The sequence below is a fragment of the Sarcophilus harrisii genome, chromosome 3, assembly GCF_902635505.1.
Source record: "Sarcophilus harrisii chromosome 3, mSarHar1.11, whole genome shotgun sequence".
Taxonomy (NCBI): Eukaryota; Metazoa; Chordata; class Mammalia; order Dasyuromorphia; family Dasyuridae; genus Sarcophilus; species Sarcophilus harrisii.
Window position 1 is genome coordinate 308740965 of NC_045428.1, and position 23052 is coordinate 308764016.

The 23052-nt window shown below is 33.9% G+C and overlaps 1 protein-coding gene across 2 annotated transcripts in view; it reads left to right on the forward strand.

The window, feature by feature from the left end:
* The window catches only part of PCCB (propionyl-CoA carboxylase subunit beta), a 58936-nt gene that overhangs the window by 6015 nt on the left and 29869 nt on the right, over positions 1–23052 (forward strand). For both annotated transcript variants that reach the window (XM_003766418.4, XM_031959782.1), the window contains exons 4-6: positions 2149–2205; positions 3256–3369; positions 8110–8220. In XM_003766418.4, the coding sequence (XP_003766466.1) occupies positions 2149–2205; positions 3256–3369; positions 8110–8220 (282 nt within the window). The remainder of the gene's footprint in view (positions 1–2148; positions 2206–3255; positions 3370–8109; positions 8221–23052) is intronic.

The following is a 23052-nucleotide window of genomic DNA, read 5'->3' on the forward strand; positions in this document are numbered from 1 at the left end:
ATTTTTTCTTAGCCAATAAATTGGGTATTAAAAACAAGTGCTCCCTTGGAAGTATTTGTAATTATAGTTATCAGGCCACATGAAATAAATAGCTTTTTCCAGGTGGATGTTTTGGGGACAAGTAAATTTAAATATGGGTAATGCTTTGCTTTAGTGCCTTTTACAGATCTAAAAGTAGATTAAAAATATAAAATACATTATGAATATCCTGATTTACCCATGAAATGAAGTAGGTTTAGCATATCAAAAGTATAATTATAAAGTAATAATTATAGCTAGTATTTACATAATGCTTTGAGGTTACTAAGTACTATGTAAATATTATGTCATTTTATCTTCACAACCACTAGAGGAGGTGCTATTATCCCCATTTTTCATATGAGGAAACTGAGGCAGAGTTTTTGGTTTCATTTTTTAAAATAACTTGCTCAGGTACATGTTACTATTATAGAGCTGAACTCAGCTCTTCCTACCTTAAGTCTTCCTAATTCCAGACTCAACACTTCAACTACCTGCACCACTTGCAGCCTATATAATTTATTGAAATATTATTCATTTAGATAATAGTTATAGCTGTACTGAGTTGAAAATGTTTTGTTTCAGGAGTCCAAATGGAGCTACAAATTATCATCTTCAAAGAGTCAAGCATCTTTAGTTTTTTGCTAATTTATGAAAATTGTGTTAAGAAAAAAAAGTTAAATAAGAGAAAGCATCAACATTAGTGAGGCAGAAAAAGATATGTCTTCTGGATCCTATTGCCTCTTCCATGGCAGAATGGTACAGAAAGAGAGTTATTTGAAAAAATTAAAGTAAAGGGCAGAAATTCCCAATGCATTTTGCCATACTGTTATAATCTCTCTTTTTTCCAAGTTCTCCCTGGCAGCAGTTTCTGCTGTTTCTGATGGTTTATTTTTATCATCGTCAGAGAATTTGTGAAAATTGAAGACTGGTTTGGACTATAGCAAGCTTCTCTAGAACTTTTCATCTTCATTTACCCCTCGGTTGGATACAGAGAGAGACCTGTTCCAGGCTGGGGGGATGTCCAGCTGTGGGAGGAAGGGATGAGGGGGACCAGTAGCAGCCATGTGTTCAAGGATGCTCTGGATTTCTTAACCTTTGAAAGCATCTCTGCCTAAGTGAGAGGGCCCATGGAAAGGCTTGGGATTTAGAAGGTTAGTCCTTTCTTCGAGAAGTGATTGTGGCAACTCACTCAACCTTTTCTCTATCTGGGTCATGTGAGAAGAGTGTTTTATAAGTCCTGTTGTCGTGCAGCATACAGCTGGTTTCACTCTGCTATTGTTTCTATTTTTGCCTTTCAGTATAGGGTACCACTTCCTCTACATTTAGTCCTGTGAGACCTACTCAGGGTGGGAAGATGGCCTCTAAACGCCTTTAGCCCAAGCAACCAAAGTTAGCTAGCAAAGTGCACAGTGCATCTGAAAGGCATTATAGGGATTCTTGGTCAGAAAGGCCTGGGTTCAAATCCTATCCTTGAAACACTTAGCCAGCTGTGTTAACTCCAGCCAAGTCTCAGTTTTTCTTACTATAAAATAAGTGGTTTGGGCTGAATGGTCTCTAAGATGCTGTCCAGCTCCAGAAACTATGAAAGTGGTATTACAGTGATACATTTTAATTTCAATACAGGGGAATTGTAATTTCATATGACAATTTTCATAGTGGGAGATAATTGTGTTAAGCATATTACAATTATTATCTCCTTTGATCTTTATAGCAACCCTAACAGTTAGGTGCTATTATTAACCCATTTTACAGATGAGTAAATTGAAACAAGCAGAAGTTAAGGGATTTGCCCAGTACTACATAGCTAGTAAATGTCTGAGGCTGGATTTGAACTCAGGTCTTCCTGATTCCAGGCTTGGCTCTGTATCCACTATATCATCTAACTGCCCCAAATTTTACATGTTTTCATGCTGCATAGCTGTTAGAATCATCTTTGGGAATGAAAAGCTGTTTAACAACAATATGGAAATTTGAAAATAATTCACAATACAAAATTTTTGCAAGACAAAGTAAAGTTTCTAAAAGTTTGATGGAAAAAATGAGCAAAAACCTTTTCCATAAATTCCCCCCATTCCAGCATTTTACAAAATTTAATGGTCTTTTTTTTTTTTTTTTTTTTTTTTTTAGGATTTTACAGTGTTTGGAGGAAGCCTGTCAGGAGCTCACGCCCAAAAGATCTGTAAAGTAAATATTTAACCATTAGAAAATGCTTCTTTGAGATGTACTTTAATGTCTATTGAAATATAAAACAGCCCATATAATAGGGTTTAATTGAACCTCTTGTGATTCAGTTAACAATGCCTGCCTGTATCATAGAAGCCCAAGAGCAGGAAAAAAAAGTAGAGAATTAGTTTGTTGAGATTTGGGTTTGGGATAAAGGCAAAATAAGTTGTCTTGCAATGTCCAAGATACCTTTTTTCTATCAGGGGTATCTGGGTCATAGGAAAATGATTTTTCATGAGGCTCGGACAGAGAATACATAGTTTGGTTGCCATATCCATGCAGACAGGTTATTTACCCACTCCATCAGAAGTACTTTTGAACAAGTAAACATGGTAATTGATTATGTGTACCAAAAAGACTGTGGGCTATTGAATACATATTTAATGCATATGATGAAAGGATATAAAAAGTATATAGGCTGATATTTTTAAAAATTTTTGAAGAAAAAAAAGGAAGATTTAGGGCCATAGTACTCCCACAGTTTGTAAAATTTTTGGCCCTCCTTTCATATCAGAGAAGTCGGAATTATTAGGATATTTAAAGATAAAATGTGTTGATATTGTATAACACTATATGCATATTTTATGCATTTTTAAGTTTCTCACCTTTTTCTGAATCATCTGCAGCTTTCCCAAAACTCCAAAAAAAAAAAAAAATTTCCTGTTTAATTTCTTATGCCAACCTGCAATGCATCAGAGCTGTGATTGGAAAAGTCAGCATGCGGAAGGAATAACTATACTTGACACAAAAAGTAGATTTCTCTCTTTTCTAAATTTAGGGAGTGAGCTAAGATACTCAGGGGCTTTTAAAAGATGTACCCTTTTAAATATGCTTCAGTGTTCTTCCTTTTATGAAGGTATTTAGATAATAAAATGAACCAAACTTGCATTCTTTTCGCCAACTTTGGTAAATCTTTCATGAAAAATGCTGTGGACATGTGTTAAAATGCTCTCAGCCCCAATGGGTAATGATGGGATGTTGTTATAACCCAGGTTTTTGCGCTTCCTGCAGATCATGGATCAGGCAATGTTGGTTGGGGCCCCTGTAATTGGACTGAATGATTCTGGAGGTGCCCGGATTCAAGAGGGAGTAGAATCTCTGGCTGGCTATGCTGATATATTTTTGGTAAGAAATTCAGTTTGAAGAGAATGAAGTAAAAACATATGGCATTATTCAACTTTTGGATGTCTCATTATCTCTCTTGAATTTTCCCTTGTTTTAATAGTAATACATATGTTCTGGGTTTGGCAAAGATATCTATCTGGTCAGCGATATTGAATTAGGAAAAAATGTGTCCATAAGTCATTTGTCTAGATTAAGCATCCATGATTTTAAATTCAAGAACAAGAAACAAAACTTTACTCAACACAGAACTGCATTTTCAAATGTACTTAACTTTGTTTTTATGATATGGTTAGGGGAGAGATTAAAGTAGGGGAAGAAGGAGATGGAAGAAGAGAAAAAGGAGAGAATTTAGTTCATTTTATTAACTAAATAGCTTCACAAAAGGAGGAACAGGGAAATATTTGAGGAGAGAGAGTAATAGAGGAGTATAAGTAAGAAGAGGTAGAGATCTTGAAAAACAAATAACTAAAGAAAAGGAGGTAGAAGAAAATTGAATCAGGAAGCAATAATAGTCTCTAGGGCAGGGGTTCTTAATCTTTTTTGTAATGGACCGTTTTGGCAGTCTGGTACCTATGCAACATTTTCCAGATTAATGTTATTAAATATATAATCCTTTATGAAGGAAACCAATTATATTGAATTCCAGTTACACACACACATATATAATATATATAATGTACATATATATGTAAATATATGTATGTATATGCATATATATATATATATATATATTTTAAAACATTGTCAGATACTCTTATTATATTTTAACTTTTCCTTGAACTATAACAGGAATGGTGTTATCACAGATGTTTGAAATAAATCAACCAACCACTATTTATTGAATATTTAATATGCTAAAGTGTTTTTAGTCAGTTCATCCCTCCTCACAGCTTTTCAGTTGTGAAGTCATTGCAGTTCAACAGACAAGACTGGGATTTTGGAGACAGAAGGCTTGAATTTGGTGTGACCTTGGGCAAATCACCAAATCTCTCTGACCCTCAGGATTTTTTCATCTATAAAATGAAGAAGTTGGACGAGATGCCTTCTGGGCTCCCCTTCTAGGTCTGAATCTATCGTCCTGTGAACTGTTTTTTTTATTTTTTATTTTTTTGAATTTAAGCTCTAAGTTAGTACTCTGAATTCTAAAGTTGTAGCAGTCTACCGGTGGATCATTTTTTCCCTTGGGGATTTTTTGACAGAGACTAGAACAAAATTAATCTAGGGACCAAAAAAAAAAAAAGTTTAAGCAAAGAGCCAGATTTAGCTCATTGGTTTGATACATTCTCCTTAACCTTTCCTTGGGGTCTTCTACTCCTGTCCCAGTAGAGAAAAGGGACACTACTTACATTTAAATTTTTTAATTCCCTAAGAATTTACATAGGTGAAGGGCAAGGATAGCATGATTGTAAAAGTTTAGAGTTGGGAGCTTATCTTAGAGGTCATTTATTCTAATATAGCACTATAAAATAATATGACTTACATTATGAAAAAGTCTTGGAAATAACAAAGTTTTTTATTTTAAAAACTGTTCAATTAAAATTTAGCAAACATTAAGTGCCTACTTTTGTTCCAAGTACTTGGGATACAAAGACAGAAATGAAATGACCCCTGCCTTCAACAAACATGTTTTCTAATGATTAGGATAATTTTTATAAAGATTTGGACCAAGAAAAATGCATATAATTTAACATCTACTGGTCATCCTGCCATTTAGGGGAGGGGGTGGGGGGGGGTAAGAGGTGAAAAATTGGAACAAGAGGTTTGGCAATTGTTAATGCTGTAAAGTTACCCATGTATATATCCTGTAAATAAAAGGCTATTAAAAAAAAAAACATTAAAAAAAAAAAAAAAGAAAAATGCATATAAAACTGGATTTTACTATAAAATACAAATGTCTGACCATTTTTTCTAATTTGTTTAAAGTTGTAAATAGGCAACTAAGAGTTACTCTGAATGTACTGTGAACATTCAATTATGTGAAATGATGTGAAAAGTACTTAATATAATAAAAGATCAAAGCAAATTCAATCTGATACTTATTTAGTGATATGCATAATCTTTGGGTAATTGTGTCTATAGGTAACAGTGACTTTAATTTCATGTCATTTCCAAAGCCACTCCCACTTCTTTCCATTTTTTCCTTCTCACATCATTTGTAATGAGCAGCAGTTCATTTCAGTTTTCTTTTATTATCATGAACAGCATGATCCTTATTTTCCATATGTATGTGTATGTTATAAAACAAGATTCTGAATTTCAGCCATAAATATGATAGAGAACTCTCAAAATCAAGCAAATAATCGGCTCAAAGTAGTCATATGCATGTGACTTCTTTGTTTAAAAACAATAATTTTAAAAGGACCTTAAAAAGGAAGAAAAATAAAAAAATAAAAAATAATGATTTTGAATCTTAACACCCCAACTGATAGTGTTGCCCATGTCCCTCATTTGTCACCTTAGCTTGACTTCCCAGGATTATGCTTCTTGTCAGAATACTATATCTTTTCTTTTCTTACCTTCATCTAAGCATCCTAAAATGGGACTTTCATATGTTTTTATTTCCCCTATCCCCAGATATATTCTCTTCTGACTACCTGGTTTCTCAGGCTCCTTAGAAAACTGTCACTTCATCTCCTTTGACCCTTTATCAATTAGAAAAGGGCTCTTACAAGTTTGAATAAGTTTCTTATATATTTTAGAAATGAAATCCTTATCAATTTGCTGTAAAGATGTTTTCCCCCTCAGTTGTCTGTTTCCTTTTAAATTTTTAGCAATTGTTTGTGTAAACCTTTTTAATTTTATATAATCACAACTGTCCATTTTATCTTCTGTGATTTTTTCTACCTGTTGTTTCTTTTCCCTATCTCTAGATCCAAAAGGTAATTTCTTCCTTGCTCCTCTAATTTGTTTATGTTGCCACTCTATATATCTAAGTATGGATTCACTTAGAGCTTATTTTTATTTGTAGTGTAAGAGGTTGGTCTCTACCTAATTTCTACTATGTTGTTTTCCAATTTTTCCAGCAGTTTTTGTTGAATAGTGAGTGAATTCTTGCCCCAGTAGTTATAATCTTTGGGTTTCTTGAGCGCTAGCCTACTATGCTCATTTGCTTCTGTATATTGCATACTTAATCTAAGCCACAGATCAACTTCTTAGTCAGTATCAAATCATTCTAATGATAACATTTTTAAACTGTTTGAAATTTATAACAAGTCCTCATTTTTCTCTTTTTTTTCATTATTTCCATTGAGATTCTTGACCTTTTGTTCTTCTAGATGAATTTTGTCATTATTTTTTATAGCACTACAAAATAATTCTTAATAGTTTGAATGGTATGGTACTAAATAAGTAAATTAATTTAGGTAGTATTGTCGTTTTTATTATTGACTCAGGCTACCAAAGAGTAGTTAATATTTTTGTAGTTATTTAGACCTGTCTATTTGTATAAAGAATGATTCATAGTTGTATTATAAAATTCCTATTTGTGTCTTTGTGAATATACTTTGAAGTATTTTACACATCCAATAGTTACTTTGAGTGGAATTTTTCTATTTTCCTGCAGGGTTTTGTTGGTAATATACAAAAATTCCGTTGATTTATGTAAATTTATTTTATGTTCTGCCACTTTGCTAAAATTAATTTTTAGTTGGCTCCTTAAGTTCTTCAAGTAAGATATCATATCATTTTCAAAAAGTGATAATTTTGTTTCCTCTTTGTCTATGCTTATTCCCTCAATTTCCTTTTCTTCTCTTATTGCTATAGCTAGTATTTCTAGCACTATATCAAATAGTAATGTTGATGATAGATAACCTTGCTTTATCTCTGATCAGAAAGTCTCTTGTTTATCCTTTCTACATATAATGTTGGTCCTGGATTTTAGATATATACCACTTATTTTAAGGAAAGGCCATTTATTCATGTATTTTCTGTTTTGTTTTATTTAATTGATATGGGTATTATCAGAAACTTAGAGCAGTAGTTAATAATTTTTTGTGTGTCATAGACCCATTTGACAGTCTGATGAAGTAACATTATAGCCCCCTTCTCAGAATAACGCTTGTTTTTAAAAAATACATAATGAAAAGATATGCTAAATTTCACTTAGAGGTTAATAAAAATAAAGATGTATTTTTTTTCCTATATAAATTCACAAAACCCCTGAAATTTATATGTGGACTTCCTTAACAACCCCTCTAAAGAGATTTTTGAAGTCCACAGAAAAATCATAGTGGAGGATAAAAAGGGGGCTAAAAGTAAATGGAAGGAACCCATCTATTTTTTAATCAGCTTTCACCTTGAGTATAACAATAATTTTTTAAAATTGCATTTATATAACACTTTACTTCTTAAAAACAACTTTTCCCCTAACAAATTTGTGAGGGTAGGTTTACACATATAAAATCCCCATTTTAAAGATGAGGAAATTGAGACTTAGAGGAAATTAAATACTTTTCCCACATATTTATTAAGGGTTGGTGTCTAAATTTAAACTAATTTCTTTTGGCTTCCAATCCAGTATCCTTCCATTATCCTATGCTACTTGGAGGCAGCCTGAAGAGAGGAAAAAAAAAAAAAATAAATAACTTGAATAAGAGATTATAGAATTTTTTCTCTAGCCACCTGGACTCAATTTCTGTGTAAATAATCCAAATGTTATTTTATTGTTGCCTTTATCTTTTTACAGATAAAGCCTCGAGTGTGCTCAGTAACCAAATGCCTTTGCCTTGTCTCTTTTGGCAGAGGAACGTCATGGCGTCGGGAGTTGTCCCACAGATCTCTTTGATCATGGGCCCGTGTGCAGGAGGAGCTGTCTATTCTCCTGCCTTAACAGACTTCACATTCATGGTGAAGGTAAGCCTTGGGTATCTATTTTCATGGTTCCTTTCAGAATTGGGCAGTTTCTCATATGTAGCAACATTAATGCCCGACCTAGATCTCATTTGTTATCTGAATTCATTAGATTTCAGCGAGCTTCCCACGATAAAGCCTTAGGGGTCAGAAGGTGGTGGTGGTCATTAAGATGGGGGATTCCATTGGCCAGAATGAAATGCAGTTTCACATGGTCAGTGAATTGCAAATATATTCCAAACACTGACTCCTTGGGTGGAAAATAATCTCCAAATATCATTAAGCCAAAGATATCAGACATAAGGCCTGTAGACTACAATACTCCTGAATGTGTCTTTTATTATATTAAAATTGGGAAATGCTTAACAAAATTAATTAATTAATTAAAAATGAGCATGTAGTTTTTAAAAGTCAATATGAAGCCCTCAGGGATCTCTGCATACAGTGTAGCAACCCCTTTTTCCATTTGAGTTTCACACCACTAATCTGATTTGTTAGTGTCTTAGGACAGATCAGTCATAAAATTTTAGAGCCAAAAGTAACCTAAAAGATCATTCTGACTCCCCTGTTTAACGCTGAAGAAAGAAGTTGAGGCCTAGAGAAGTAAAATGACTTCCAGTGGTTTTTCTATATTTCACTGTATTCTGTCCTCAAAAGTTTCTAGGAAAAGTGCTTTTATAGCTTTTAATGTTAGAATTTTTTTTTAATTTTCTAACTTTCTGCTATATTAGGGCCATTTCATCTTGTTAAAAATGATTTTATTTAATTATTATCTATGTATTAATGCTAAACAAATAAAATAATCAAGCAATATGGAGCAAACCTTAAAACCTGAACTTTTTAGAGATTTTATTAGGAAAAAAATTATTTTGTTAAAGATTCCTAACTACATCCAAGAAATTTTGAACATTAAGTTTTTGAAAATTTTGAGTCCCAAATTTTTTCCCTCCCTCTTTATTCCCTAATTGCCATCCCTTGAGAAGATGGTACCAGTTTTCATGTAAAGTAGAATTAAACCTATGTAAAATTAATTTTATCAAAATGTTAAGAATGGTTTGTTTTGGGTCCATTTCTGATTCTACCTGTATGTATACTTTTAAGATTTTGTTTGTTAAGATTTGTTTAGTTTTTTCATTTTTTAAAAAAATATTGAATTGTCATAGGATCATAATTTAGAGTGAGAAGAGATCTTAGAATCTAGTTAGTCCAGTCCTCTCATTTTACATACGAGTAGTTGAGATTCCAAGAGATCCAGGACTTGTGTAGGACTTCACAGCTTGTCAGTGTTTAAGAGAAGATTTAAATCCTTGTCTTCCTGACTCCATATAAGGGATTTTATCCACTATGTTCTGTGTTGCTTCTCTTACATCAGTGTGCATGTTTTTTATTCTGAGGATGTGGCTGTATCATATTTTATATGTCTTTCCTTTTTTTATATTTGTATTTTTCAATTGTTGGGTGTAGGTCTATTCTCTTACATTAAGAATAATATAAATTTCGTCAGTCATTCCTTGATATTGGGACATATAAGTTGCTTCAATCCTTTTTGTTTTTGCGTACAAATAAATTAACTATGCACATTTTTGCATAGATTAGTGTCCTTTTTCCACGTTCTGAAATTGATTGATTTAGAGCTTTAAATTCTCTGAAATTCTTTTATTCTTCACTTATGATTCTATTATCTTATTTTGATAACTTAAACTTTTCTCTCCCTTTTTTGTTTAAATTTTCTAATTGTTGATCAATTTTTTTGTCTTTTAAAAAAATCTTAGTTTTATTTATATTTTACTTGTTTTTTATTTTCAGTTTTATTAATCTACTTTTATCTTAATTATTTCATTATCTTTTTATTTTTTCTACTGGTGATTTTATTGTTTGATTTCTCATTTAAAAAAAAACTCAGTTTCAATTTACCAAGTGTCTTTTTTTCTTGTTAATTTATGTATTTACTGTCAAACATTTGCCTTTAAATACTGTTTAGATTGAATTGCATAGATTTTCTTATGTATATTTATATCTGTGTTGCCATCATCATTGAAGTAATCTGCTGTTGTTTTTACAAGATCTCCTTTTACTGGTATCAGGACACTTTTCAGTGTCCATATGGACCTGTAGATTTAACTTATATCATTAATTACTTCTAGTTTTAAGTTCATCAAGATCCATAAATATAAATATATATGTGTGTGTGTATATATATATATATATATATATATATATATATATAGTGTCTCTAAATTAGAGGTAGACTTCTCTGACCTATTATGATCAATTTTTTCAGCATATCTTCCGTGTGTAATTTATATTATTCTTGTTTTTTCCCATTGCTTTATTCATGGCAATTAGATCTATTACAGAGATACATATTCCATTAGAGATTAATCTATTAGATTCAGTTGTCTATTTTATAAGATTATAATTTGTTTAACACAAGATGAAGATTTCTAATATTTTATTTATCTTTTAGATACATTTTTCAAAACTTGATAGTGAAGTCCTGAAATTAACTTTTATTGTCCTACTTCATCCTGGCAGGGACAGGCACCTGTCCTTTAAAAATGTCCTTTCTACATTATCTGATGTGTTGATATGATATCATTTTGAATGTTACCTTTAAGTTTAGCTTCCTTGCTTTTCTTTTACTTGAGAAAGATTGGGATGGCCTAGTATATAGAAAAAGATTACCTGAGTTAAGATGCTCTGGTTTCAAGTTCTGCCTTGAACCCATTCTAGCTGTGTAACCATAGGCGAGACTCATTGTCCCAGACAATTTCTAAGTTCCAAGATTGAGAGATGGAAGGGACTTCAGAGACCATCTTGTCCAACCCCCTCATTTTATAAATGAGAAAATCAGTGCAGAAGGGTGTTAAGTGACTTTTCCCATCTTGAATAGTATTAGAGACAGGATTTGAACTTGGGTGCTTTTATTCCAGAGCTATATATGGATATAAGATGCTGACCTGTATCAGTGGATGGAGGTTCCTGTTTTGGAATCACAAATCTAGCTCTCTCTTTCCCAAACCTCTCTTAATGCTCTCTAGTTTGAATTGAAATTTGTCTATTATCAGTGTCACATTTACTTTTCTGCAAAACAATAATAATAAAAAATGTTGATACAGCAGTTCTATTTTCATTTGAGCTGGTAGTATTTAGAGCTTGGAAAGAGCCTTAAAAATCACATTGTGAAGGAGTGGGTCTGGGCAGAACCAAGATGACAGAGAAAAGACAAGTACTTACCCGAGTTCCCCCAAATTCTCCTACAGATAAATTTCAAATAATGTTCCAAAACAAATTCTAGAGTGGCAGAACCAACAAAAAGAAAGGCTGAAACAATTTTCCATTTCAAGGTAACTTAGAAGGTTGGAAGGAAAAGCCTTTCTTACTGAAAGTAGAGAGTAGAGCAGTCTAATGCAGGCCTTCCCTGGCAAGCCAGAAGTGAGGTCCTAGATTCCTGCACTCGGCAGCCTGCATTGAGGTCCTGGGCTCCTGTACCTGGCAGGGCAGTGAGGTCTTGGGATCTTGCACCTGGCAGTCGGCAGTGAGGTCCTGGGCTCCTGCAGCTGGCAGCTGGCAATGAGGTCCTGGGCTCCTGCACCAGGCACCCAGCAGTGAGGTCCTGGGCTCCTGCAGCTGGCAGCTGGCAGTGAATCCTGGGCTCCTGCAGCTGGCAGCTGGCATCAGGCCTTGGGGTGATTAGATCAGTACCAGCAGCTTTTGGAGATCTGGGTACAAATATAGTCAGTCAGACAACAGGGTAGGAGATTATAGGGCATCCTTTACTGATACTGGGGGGCAGGACTTGTTATACTACCATACACAATTCCAAATCCCAGTCCCAGAGGAATACTAGCATACTGGAATGTGCTACCAGGGGATAGACCTGGTCACAACTCGAGGTCAGAAAAGAGTACTTGTGGCTTCTCATGGACCAAAGTACAGGCCACCAGAACAATAACCACACCTCTCCTTAGATCATACCACTTTGGAAAAATGGAAAACTTACAGACCCCCAGAACTAGCTTTGTAAACCTGAAGCTTAGGACAGTATCCCTTCTACTCTGGAAGCAGAAACCAACTCAAACATAAAATTAAAAATCAAGAAATAGGTTGGAAAAATGAGCAAATAACAAAAAAAAAGGAGCTTAACCATAGAAACTAGCTATTGTGAAAGAGAAGATCAAAAAAGATACTCAGAAGATGTTTATGAAGTCAAAATTTCTTTGTCTAAAGCTTCAAAGAAAAATGTAAATTGGTCTCAAGCCCAAAAGAATTCCTGGAAAAAAAACAAATAAAGAGTTAGAGGAAAAGTTGGAGAAAGAAATGAGAGTAATGCAAGAAAACAGAAAAAAAGAGTTCATATCTTGGTAAAGGAGATACAAAACTCCACTGAAGAGAAAAACTTTTTAAAAAAAAGCACAATTAGCCAAATGGAAAAGAAGATAAAGAAGCTCACTGAAGAAAAATATTGGACAAGTAGAAGCTAATAATTCCATGAAACATCAAGAAACAATCAGATATTTTATTGGAAAAACAACTGATATGAAAAATAGATTCAGGAAAGATAATTTAAGAAATATTGCTCTACCTGTAATCCATGATCAAAAAGATCTAAGCCATCATTTTTTCAAGAAATTATCAAGGAAAGCTGCCCTTATAATTCTAGAATCAGAGAGTACAATAGAAATTTAAGGAATCCACTAATGATCTCCTGAAAGAGATTCCAAAATGAAAACTCACAAAAATATTATAGCCAAATTCTAGAGCTCACAAGTTAAGGAGAAAATATTGCAATTAGCCAGAAAAAAAAAAAACTACATATATGATGGAGTCACAGTCGGAGTAACACATAATTTAATAGCTTCTAGATGGAAAGATCAGAGGGTTTAGAATATGATATTTCAGAGAGCAAAGGAACTAGGATTATAATCAAGAATCACCTATCCAGCAAAACTGAATATAATTCTTTAGGAGAAAAAAATTAAAATTTAATGAAAAAGAGGACTTTCAAGCATTCCTGATAAAAAGACTAGAGCTGAATAGAAAATTTGACTTTCTATATCAATCAAACTGCTAGAAAATTATTTTATAGAGCTAGAAAAAATAATAAAATTCTTCTGGAAGAAAAGGTCAAGAATATGAAGGAATTATTGATAAAAAAAAATACAAAGGAAGGTAGTGTAGGCATACCAGACTTAAAACTATATTATCAAGTGTCAGTCATCAAAATCACTTGGTAGTGGTTAAAGACAGAGTGGTGGATCAGTGGAATAGGTTAGATACAATCTATCAACACACAATAATCAATGACTATAATGAATCTATTGTTTGATGAACCCAACGACTCCAACTTCTGGGATAAGAAGTCATTATTTGACAAAACTTGTTGGAACTGGAAAATAGTATCGCAGAAACTAGACATAGACCAACATCTCACACTCTATACCAAGATAAAAATTGAAATGGGTTCATTATTTGGACATAAAGGGTGATATTATAAACAGATAAGGAGAACAAGGAATAGCTTAATAGTTTTCCTATCATACCTTTGGAGAAGGGAGGAATTTATGACCAAAGAAGAAGTAGAAGAAAAGCAATATGGATAATTTTTCTTACATTAAATTAAAAAGTTTTTGCACAAACAAAACTAATGCAACCAAGATTAGAAGGGAAACAAGGTTGGGAAACAAATTTTTATAGCCAATATTTCTGATAAAGAGCTATTTTCTAAAATATATAGAAAACTGAATCAGATTTATAACAATACAAGTCATTCTCCAATTGATAAATGATCAAAGGATATGAAAGACAATTTTTCAGATGAAGAAATTAAAGCCATCTATAGTCATATGAAAAAATGCTCTAAATCACTTTTGAGTACAGAAATGCAAACTAAACAACTCTCAAATACCACCTCATGCCTGTCAGATTAGCTAAAATGACAGGAAAAGATAATGATGGATTGGAGGGAATGTGGAAAACTGGGACACTAATGCATTCTTGGTAAAACTGTGAACTGATCCAGTCAATCTGGAGAGCAATTTGGAACCATGCAATGTTACTCTTGGGTCTGTATCCCAAAGAAATCATAAAAAGGGAAAAGGACCCTCAAGTACAAAAATTTTTGTTGTAGCTTTTTTGTGTGGTGGTAATAAAATGGAAAATGAGGGGATGCCCATCATATACTAAGTTATAATATATAAATGTAATGGAATATTATTGTACTATAAGAAATAATGAGCAGGCTGATTTCAGCAAAACCTGGAAAGAGTTATATGAACCAATGCTAAATGAAACGAAAAGAATCAGAGAACATTGTACATGGCAACAAGAAGATTATGTGATGATCAACTATGATAGACTTAACTGTTCTCAGTCATGCAGCAGCACTGATAAATGACAATCCAAGACAATTCCAGTGGACTTGGAATGGAAAATACCATTTATGTTCAGAGAAGGAACTATGGAGATTGAATGCAGATTGAAGCATACTATTTTCTTTTTTTTATTTTTCTTTCCTGTGTTTTTTTCCCTTTTGTTCTAATTTTTCTTGCACAATATGACTAATAAGGAAATATGTTTTAAATGATTGTACATGTATAACCTATATCAAATTACTTGCTGTCTTGGGGAGAGGGTAAGAAAGGGAGGGAGGGAGGGAGAAAAAAAATTGAAACTCAAAATATTACAAAAATGAATGTTGAATTATCTTTATATGAAATTGAAAAAATAAAATTGTATTAAATAAAAAATTGATTTTCAAACATAAGACTGAAGAGAAGCATAAAAAATAAACAGGAAAGAGAAATCATAAAGGACTCAATAAGGTTAAAGTTTATATTCCTACGTGGGAAGGTGATTTTTATGACTCCTAAGAACTTTCTTTTTATTAGAATTGTAAGGAGTGTACATAGACAAAGGGCCCAGGTTTGGGTTGAATATAATGGGATGAAATTTTAAAAAACCACAGTATTAAGGGGTGAGAAAGAGGGATGCATTGAGAGAAGAGGGAAGAAAAAAGTAAATTATCTTACATAAAAGAAACACAAAAAAAGCTTCTACAGTAGAAGAGAATATGGAGGGAAGTGATGGATAACTTTTGAACCTTACTTTCTCAAGGAGGGAATAACATACACTCAAAGGGATATAGAAATCTATCTTACCCTACAGAAAAATAGGAGGGGAAGTGGATAAAGGAAGGGGTGGAGACTAATAGAAAGAAGAATAGGTTGGGGGAGGTAGTTATCAAAAGCAAAACACTTTTTTTAAGAATTTTTTTTTCCTAATTATGTGCAAAGACTATTGTTAGCCTTCATTTAAAAAAAAATTTGGAGTTCCAAATTTTTCTCACTCCCCTGATTCCCTCTGCATTAAAAAGGAAAAAATGAAAAAAAAAAAAATAAAGTGAAAAGATATGCGTCAGTCTTCCTTCAGTCTATCAGTTCTTTGCCTTCATATGGATAGCATTTTCTATCATGGGTCCTTTGTACTTGTCTTGGAACACTGTGTTGCTGAGAAGACCTAAGCTATTTATAATTGATGATCATATGGTATTGGTGATATTGTGTATAATGTTTTTCCTGGTTTTGCTTATTTTACTCTTCTTCGGTTTGCACAAGTCTTTCCAGATTTTTCTGAAATCTACCTGCTCATCATTCTTTTTCTTTTATAATAGGCTTTTATTTTTCAAAATATATGCAAAATAGTTTTCAACATTCATCTCTACAAAACCCCATGTTCCAAATTTTTCTCTCTTCCCACTCCCCAGCAAGCAATTCTTATGCAATCCTTCTAGACATATTACCATACATAATACTAGACATGAAAAATCAGATCAAAAAGGGAAAAAAATGCTGCTTATCATTCTTAGTATTCCATTACGTTCATATACTACCTGTTCAGTCATTTCCCATTTGATAGTCATTTCCTCAATTTCCAATATTTTTCACCATGAAAGCAGCTGCTATAAATATTTTTGTGCATGCAGGTCCTTTTTCCTTTTTTACAATCTCTTTGGGATATGATTGAGTAATGATATTGCTAGATAAAAGGTTTGGTTACCTTTGGGCATAGTTCTAAATTGGTCTCCAGATTCTCTGGATCAGTTCACAACTCCACCAATAGTACATTAGTATCCCATTTTCCCCATCTCCTCTCCAGTATTTATCATTTTCCTTTTATGTTTTAATAAACCTGATAGTTCTGAAGTGGAACCTCAAAATTATTTTAATTTCTTTAAACTGATTTAGAGTACTTCTTCATATAACTATAGGTAGCTTTGATTTCTTCCTCTGAAAACTACCTGTTCATATACTTTAGCCATTTATCAATTGTGAAATGGCTTGTATTCTTATAAATTTGATTTAGTTCTCTATATATTATATATTTTGAGAAATGAGACTTTCATCAGAGACACTTGCTATAAAGATTGTTTCTCAGCTTTCTGCTTTCCTTCTAATCTTGGATGCATTGTTTTTGTTTGTGTAAAAGCCTTTTAATTTAGTATAATCAAAACTATCTATTTTGTTCTTCATAATGCTCTCTATTTCTTTTGGGGGCATGAATTCTTCCCTTTGCTATAGATCTAACCTGTCTTGCTCTTTTAATTTGCTTTCGGTGTCACCATTTATGTCTAAATCACAAACCTTTTTTGATTGCCTTATGTGGTAGATGGCACAAGATGTTGGTCTACATCTAGTTTATGTTCTATTGTTTTCCACTTTTCTCAGCAGTTTTTGTCAAATGGTGAGTTCTTATACCAGAAGAAGGAGTCTTTGGGTTTATCATTGTCTTTGATACCTTTTAACAAGATGTAGTTTGCTTCCTTCTCTCCTTTAATTAGGTCTGCTTTTGCTTTTGCTTTGTCTGAGATCAGGATTGCTCCCCCTATTTATTCATTTTCTTTTTAGTTCAGCTGGACCAGAATACATTCTGCTCCACAACCCTACCCCCTTACCTTTTCTCTGTGTCTGTCTCTCTATATGTAGGATTCCGAGTTGATCCATTCCCATTCCTGTATACAGTTATGATTACTAACTGTTAATCAGGAAAGGAAAATCATAAGGGGCTTAATATAAGTTAATCTGTTTACATTCCTCCCTGGGAGGAATGAGTATATTACTATTATTAGATATCCTCATCATTTTTGAGAGAGGTGAGGCTGTTTCGCAACCTCTCCTTCTGGAAGCTTTCATACTATTTAATCTTATTCTGTCCTAATTGAATATACAAAACAGTCGGTCTTTATCTTCCAAAAATGAAGCTATGTGTATGTCATTATTTTCTGACAGAATGGCTTTTTAAAAACTAGGAACTATGCAGACAGCATAATGACACATATAGGTAATAATTCCCTGGTTGTCTATAGAGTGAATAGAAATTAAGTTAAATAAAATGATCTGTTAACATGGCAGAAACCATGGGCTTGGGAGTAAAGATCTCTTGATATTTCCTACTGTTGGAGGAAGTTGAGGATTGTTACATAGAGATGTAAGAGTGGTGAAGATGTGACCCTCCCAAGATGGATAAGAGTGATTTTTGGGAGGCAGGGCCAAGGTGGTGGATAAAGGCAGGGACCCACCCGAACTCTCCCCTAAACCCCTCCAAAGACCTTTAAATCATGACTCCAAATACATTTTAGAGTGTTAGAAACCACAAAAGAGGGAATAGAATGGTTTTCCAGCTGAAGACAACTCAGAAGGTCAGGAGCAGCACCAAGGTGGTACTGGAGCCCAGTCACAGCAAAGGCCAGGCCAGCAAGCCCAGGCCCCAGCAAGTCAGGAGCCACAGAATCAGTCACAGTGGAGGCTTTTGGAAGTCTCAGCCTATGGAGGGGGGCTGGACAGCTGGTCAGAAGATCATGGGGATCTCCATGCAGGCACTGAGGCAGAACTCCGTTTGCTCCTCTACAGTTCCAGGTTGCAGTGCTGGCTCACAGTACAGGTCCCTAGAAGGAGCTCTGAAAACAGCTTCACAAAACCTCTAAAACATGGGAAATTTTACCTTCACCCTGAAAACAGAGCTCCACTTCAACAGAGAGTTAAAAGCTGACTAATCAACTGGGAAAATAAGCAAATAAGAGAAAAAAATTCTGGCCATAGAAAGTTACTGTGATAACCCGGAAGATCAAAACACACTCAGAAGAAAATACATCCAAAGTCTCCAAGAAAAATAAGAATTGGGCTCAGGCCATGGAAGAGTTCAAGTAAGAGAGGTAGAGGAAAAATGGGAAAAGAAATGAGAGTGATGTAAAAAGAGATACAAAAAGCTAATGAGGAGAAGAATGCCCTAAAAAGCAAAAATGGCCAAATTGGAAAAGGAGGTACAAAAGTTTATTGAGGAGAATAATTCTTTAAAATTTAGAATTGAGGGGCAGCTAGATGGCATAGTGGATAGAGAACCAGCCCTCAAGTCAGATGAACTGAGTTCCTAGCTGTGTGACCCTGGGCAAGTCACTTAATCCCAATGGCCTCAGCAACAACAAAAATTAGAATTGAATAAATGTAAATTAATGACTTTATGAGAAATCAAGAAATAATAAAACAAAACCAAAAGCATAAAAAAATAGAAAACAATGTGAAATATCTCATTGGAAAAATAACTAACCTGGAAAATAGAGTCCAGGAGGTATAATTTTAAAACTATTGTTTTAAATAGAAAGCCATAATCAAAAAAAGAGCCTAGACATTGTTCTTCAAGAAATTATCAAGAAAAACTGTCCTGATAGTCTAGAACCAGAGGATAAAATAGAAGTTGAAAGGATCCACAAATCATCTCTTGAAAGAGATCCCAAGATGAAAACTCCCAGGAATATTGTAGCCAAATTTTGGAATTCCCAGGTCAAGGAAAAAATATTGCAAGCATCCAGAAGGAAACATGTCAAGTATTATGAAGCCTCAGTCAGGATAACACAAGATTTGGCATCTTCTTACATTACAGAATAAGAAGGTTTGAAATATAATATTCCAAAGAGCAATGAAGCTAGATTTATAACCAAAAATCACCTTCTCAGCAAAACTGAGTTTAGTCATTTAGGGGAAAAAATGGATATTCAGTGCAATAGAGGACGTTCAAGCATCTGTGATGAAAAGACTAGAGCTGAATAGAAAATTTGACTTTCAAATCCAGGACTCAGGGGAAGTGTAAGGGGTTAATCAGGAAAGGAAAATCATAAGGGACTTAATCTAAATTAATCTGTTTACATTCCTACATGGGAGGAATGAGTATATTACTATTATTAGATAACTATATTATCTAATAACTAGATTATTAGAGTATATTAGATATATTGCTATATTAGATAGAAGGCACAGATGTGAGTTGAATATAAAGGGATAATATCTTAAAAATAAAATTAAGGGATGAGAGAGGAATGTATTAGGAGAAAAGGAAAGGGAAAGGTGGAATGACATAAATTATCTGCCACAAAAGAGGCAAGAAAATGCTTGTAGAGTGGAGAAGAAGAGAAGGAGTGAGTGAGTGAACCTTACTTTCATCAGAATTGGCTCAAAATAGAAATAGCATATAGACTCAATATGGGTATAGAAATGTATCTTACTCTTCAAGAAAGGAGGTGGGGAATAGGATACAAGAAGGAGAAAAGTGATAAAAGAAAGGGCATATTAGGGAAGGGGTCAGAAGCAAAACACTTTTGAGGAGGGACAGGATTAAAGGAAAGGGAGAATGGAATAAACAAGTGGGAAACACACACACACATACTTATAGAAAAGAAAATTATTGGGCTTCCAAGGACAATTTATGAAAACAAATACAATTATGAAGCCTTAACATAGTGTGGACCTAAAAATTTAGAAGCACCCCACCATCTGTTAAATTTATAACAAAATTAATATGAATATAGTAAATAGTTCTAATGAAGTGATGGACCCAAACATATCCATGCTAGCAAAATGGCAAAATTCATTTAGCATCACAGTAGTTCTTTGAGAGTTTCAATGTCTAATGATGTCTATAGAAATTTTAAAGCTTCCTCAGCCAGCAGGACAATGTTGCAGCAATTAATTAAAACAAACAATTTTTCCCTTAATTAAAGTTTTTAACTATCTTTATTTTCCATAGTAATAAATTTTATAGATGCATCTTGTAGATGTACTAGAAAGGAAGTTCCTATTCAAAATCAATGTCTCTTAAGATGCTCTAAATGATACTGATTTTTTTCATTTGAATTGTAAGTTGTATTATAACAAATGATCTTGTCATGTGTCACCATTGTCCACTTAGTTGAACTTATGGTATCAAGAAAGTCTTTTTAAATTTATTACTGTCATAACTAGCCACTTAGCAGACACAAACATTTTAATTTCCAGTGTGATTCAGAAAGCTTAATGGACTACTAATGAGCTTGTGAGCTAACCTTTCAGCCCTCCCTTTGTAAAAGGAGAGTAAAGATTGGCAGTGCTGGTGTCTTTATTTTTATTAATAAATACCTTCCATTTTAATGGTGCCCCAGCTAGTTAATTTACTTCTTTCCAACCTTTGGCCACTCATCCTCTCTTCCCTGGGCCTTTGGGGAAGGGTCCAGCATTCTTTCTCTCCCACTTACATCACAGGGTGCTACCTCTCTCTTAAAATCACTCTTCTCCTTTCAGAGACACTCTCACTTCTGGCCAACACTCAGCCCAGCAGAATTGGAAGAGATCCCCGATTCTCTTTGCTTCTCATTTTGGAGCTACATTTATTCCTCCTCAGCCTGGGAAATAAATATCTAAACTGTTTGCAAACCTGGATCACCCCCTCCACTAGCCCTGCTTTTCTAGAGTGCTGGTAGTGACCACTAATTTTTTTTTTAATTTTTAAAAATTTATTTGTTTTTAACATTTACATATATATATATATATATATATATATATATATATATCATCATTTTTAAATGCATTTCCACATTTGTCATGTTGTGAGAGAAGTATCAGAACAAAAGGGGAAAAACTATGAGAAAGAAAAAATAACCAAAAAGTGAAAATAGTATGCTGCCATCTGCGTTCAGACTCCAGAGTTCTTTCTCTGAATGTGGATGACATTCCCATCATGAGTCTTTTGGAGTTGCCTTAGATCACTGTATACTGAGAAGAGCAAAGTCTGTCAAAGTTGATCATACAATCTTGCTGTTACTGTGTATACTGATCTCCTGATTCTGCTTATTTCATTCAATATCACTTTATCTAAGTCTTTCCAGGCTTTTCTGAAATCTGCCTGCTCATCATTTCTTATAGAATAATAATATTCCATTATATTCCTTCAGCTCCCCAATTGATGGATATCCCTCCAGTTTCCAAATCCTTGCCATCACAAAGAGATCTGCTATAAACATTATGACCTCTTTGGGACTGGTCAGTATTTTTACAGAGATAAGTGCAATCATTTCCCAAGATTAATCAGATCTTCTGGCTTAGCAAAGGTTTTTGTGGTTAAAAGGATGGGCCGCCTGAAGATTCCCCTATGCTGCAGTTGCAAGAATTGGACTTGTCCTTCAAAATTGAAAAAGTGCCTCTTGACCAGCATTGCACTTATTTGGTTGCTATTTGCCTCAGCTTTCAGATTTAGAATTCAATGGGAGGAACAAAACCTTCTATTTGAATTTGGTACATATTTAGGTTTACTTTTTCTTTTCAAGCTCTTCAACAAATAGTTGAAAGGAGAAGAATCTAGGTGCATTTGCAGATCCAAGAATTTGACTTCTACTTTGCAAATCACTACCTTTTCTAATTCAGTGTCTGGAACCACTAATGCTGCAATGTGGATGCAAGTTTAAATAAAAACAATTTATTGTGGGCTGAGGTTTTTTTTTAATTAATTCAGTATTTGTATAAATCTGTATTTTAAAGCAGCAGCTGTAAAGTAAAAAAAAAAAAAAAGAATTATTTCCATTAACAATCTTTTGAAGAAAATATTTTATTTGAATTTCATATCCTCTGTAATTAAAGTTTAATATAACAGCATTCCGTAAGCAGTCTTTTTATTGTCATACCATTGCCTAGTTTTAATGTAATAAAGTGTGTTTTAATATTAAGAGACTCCAGTCTTATTCCTCTTAGCTTATTGATTTAGGAGCAGAACTGCCCGGAGCCTTTAATGTCCTGGATGCTAGAAAGGAGATTTTGTGCCTATTAGTTCTTTGTCTTGGGTTCCATTAATGCAGGTTTTTCCAAGTAAGTTCTATCTAACCATTGTATTTTTAGCCCTGATAAAACTTGTGGCCAAATAATGCAACTACCAAACTACCAGGAAAGAATTCTTTCTCCCGTTGTCTGAGCAACTCTTAACTGTTATTTGTTTATGATAGCATGTATTTCTTTGTGTTTAAAATTGTTAAACCATAACATCCCCCTAGAAGTTGAAAGTAATTGATAATTTTGCTGATTTGAGCCCCAGATATGTTTATCTTGTTGAATTTTAATTGTTTCAAATGAAATAGTTTTGATTTTGAAAAACTGAAAATTTGGGTGACCAAATAAAGTTTACTTGAATAGTGAGTGAGGGGATGGGTAGTCCAGACATTGCTGACAATGTGCACACTGGACCCTGTTATTGTTAAGGAAGACTACCATTACTATGTGTGGAAAGTATTCCCCTTTTCCTCTTGCAAGGGTTTCTTTGATTTGTTTGCTTTCCAAAGGCTGGTGGAATAGGCTCACTGAGGGTCTTCCTTCGAAAAGGAGGCTCCTGGGCCATTCTCAGCCACGGGTACCCATCCTCAGACTGAACAAAGAAACTACCCTTGAAGAAGGGGACTGGGATGGGATTCCTAAGCAAGTTCCCACAGGAAGAGTGACTTAAATTTCTGCAAAATAACTTTTATTTAGGCCACTGAAGTGAGTTGTT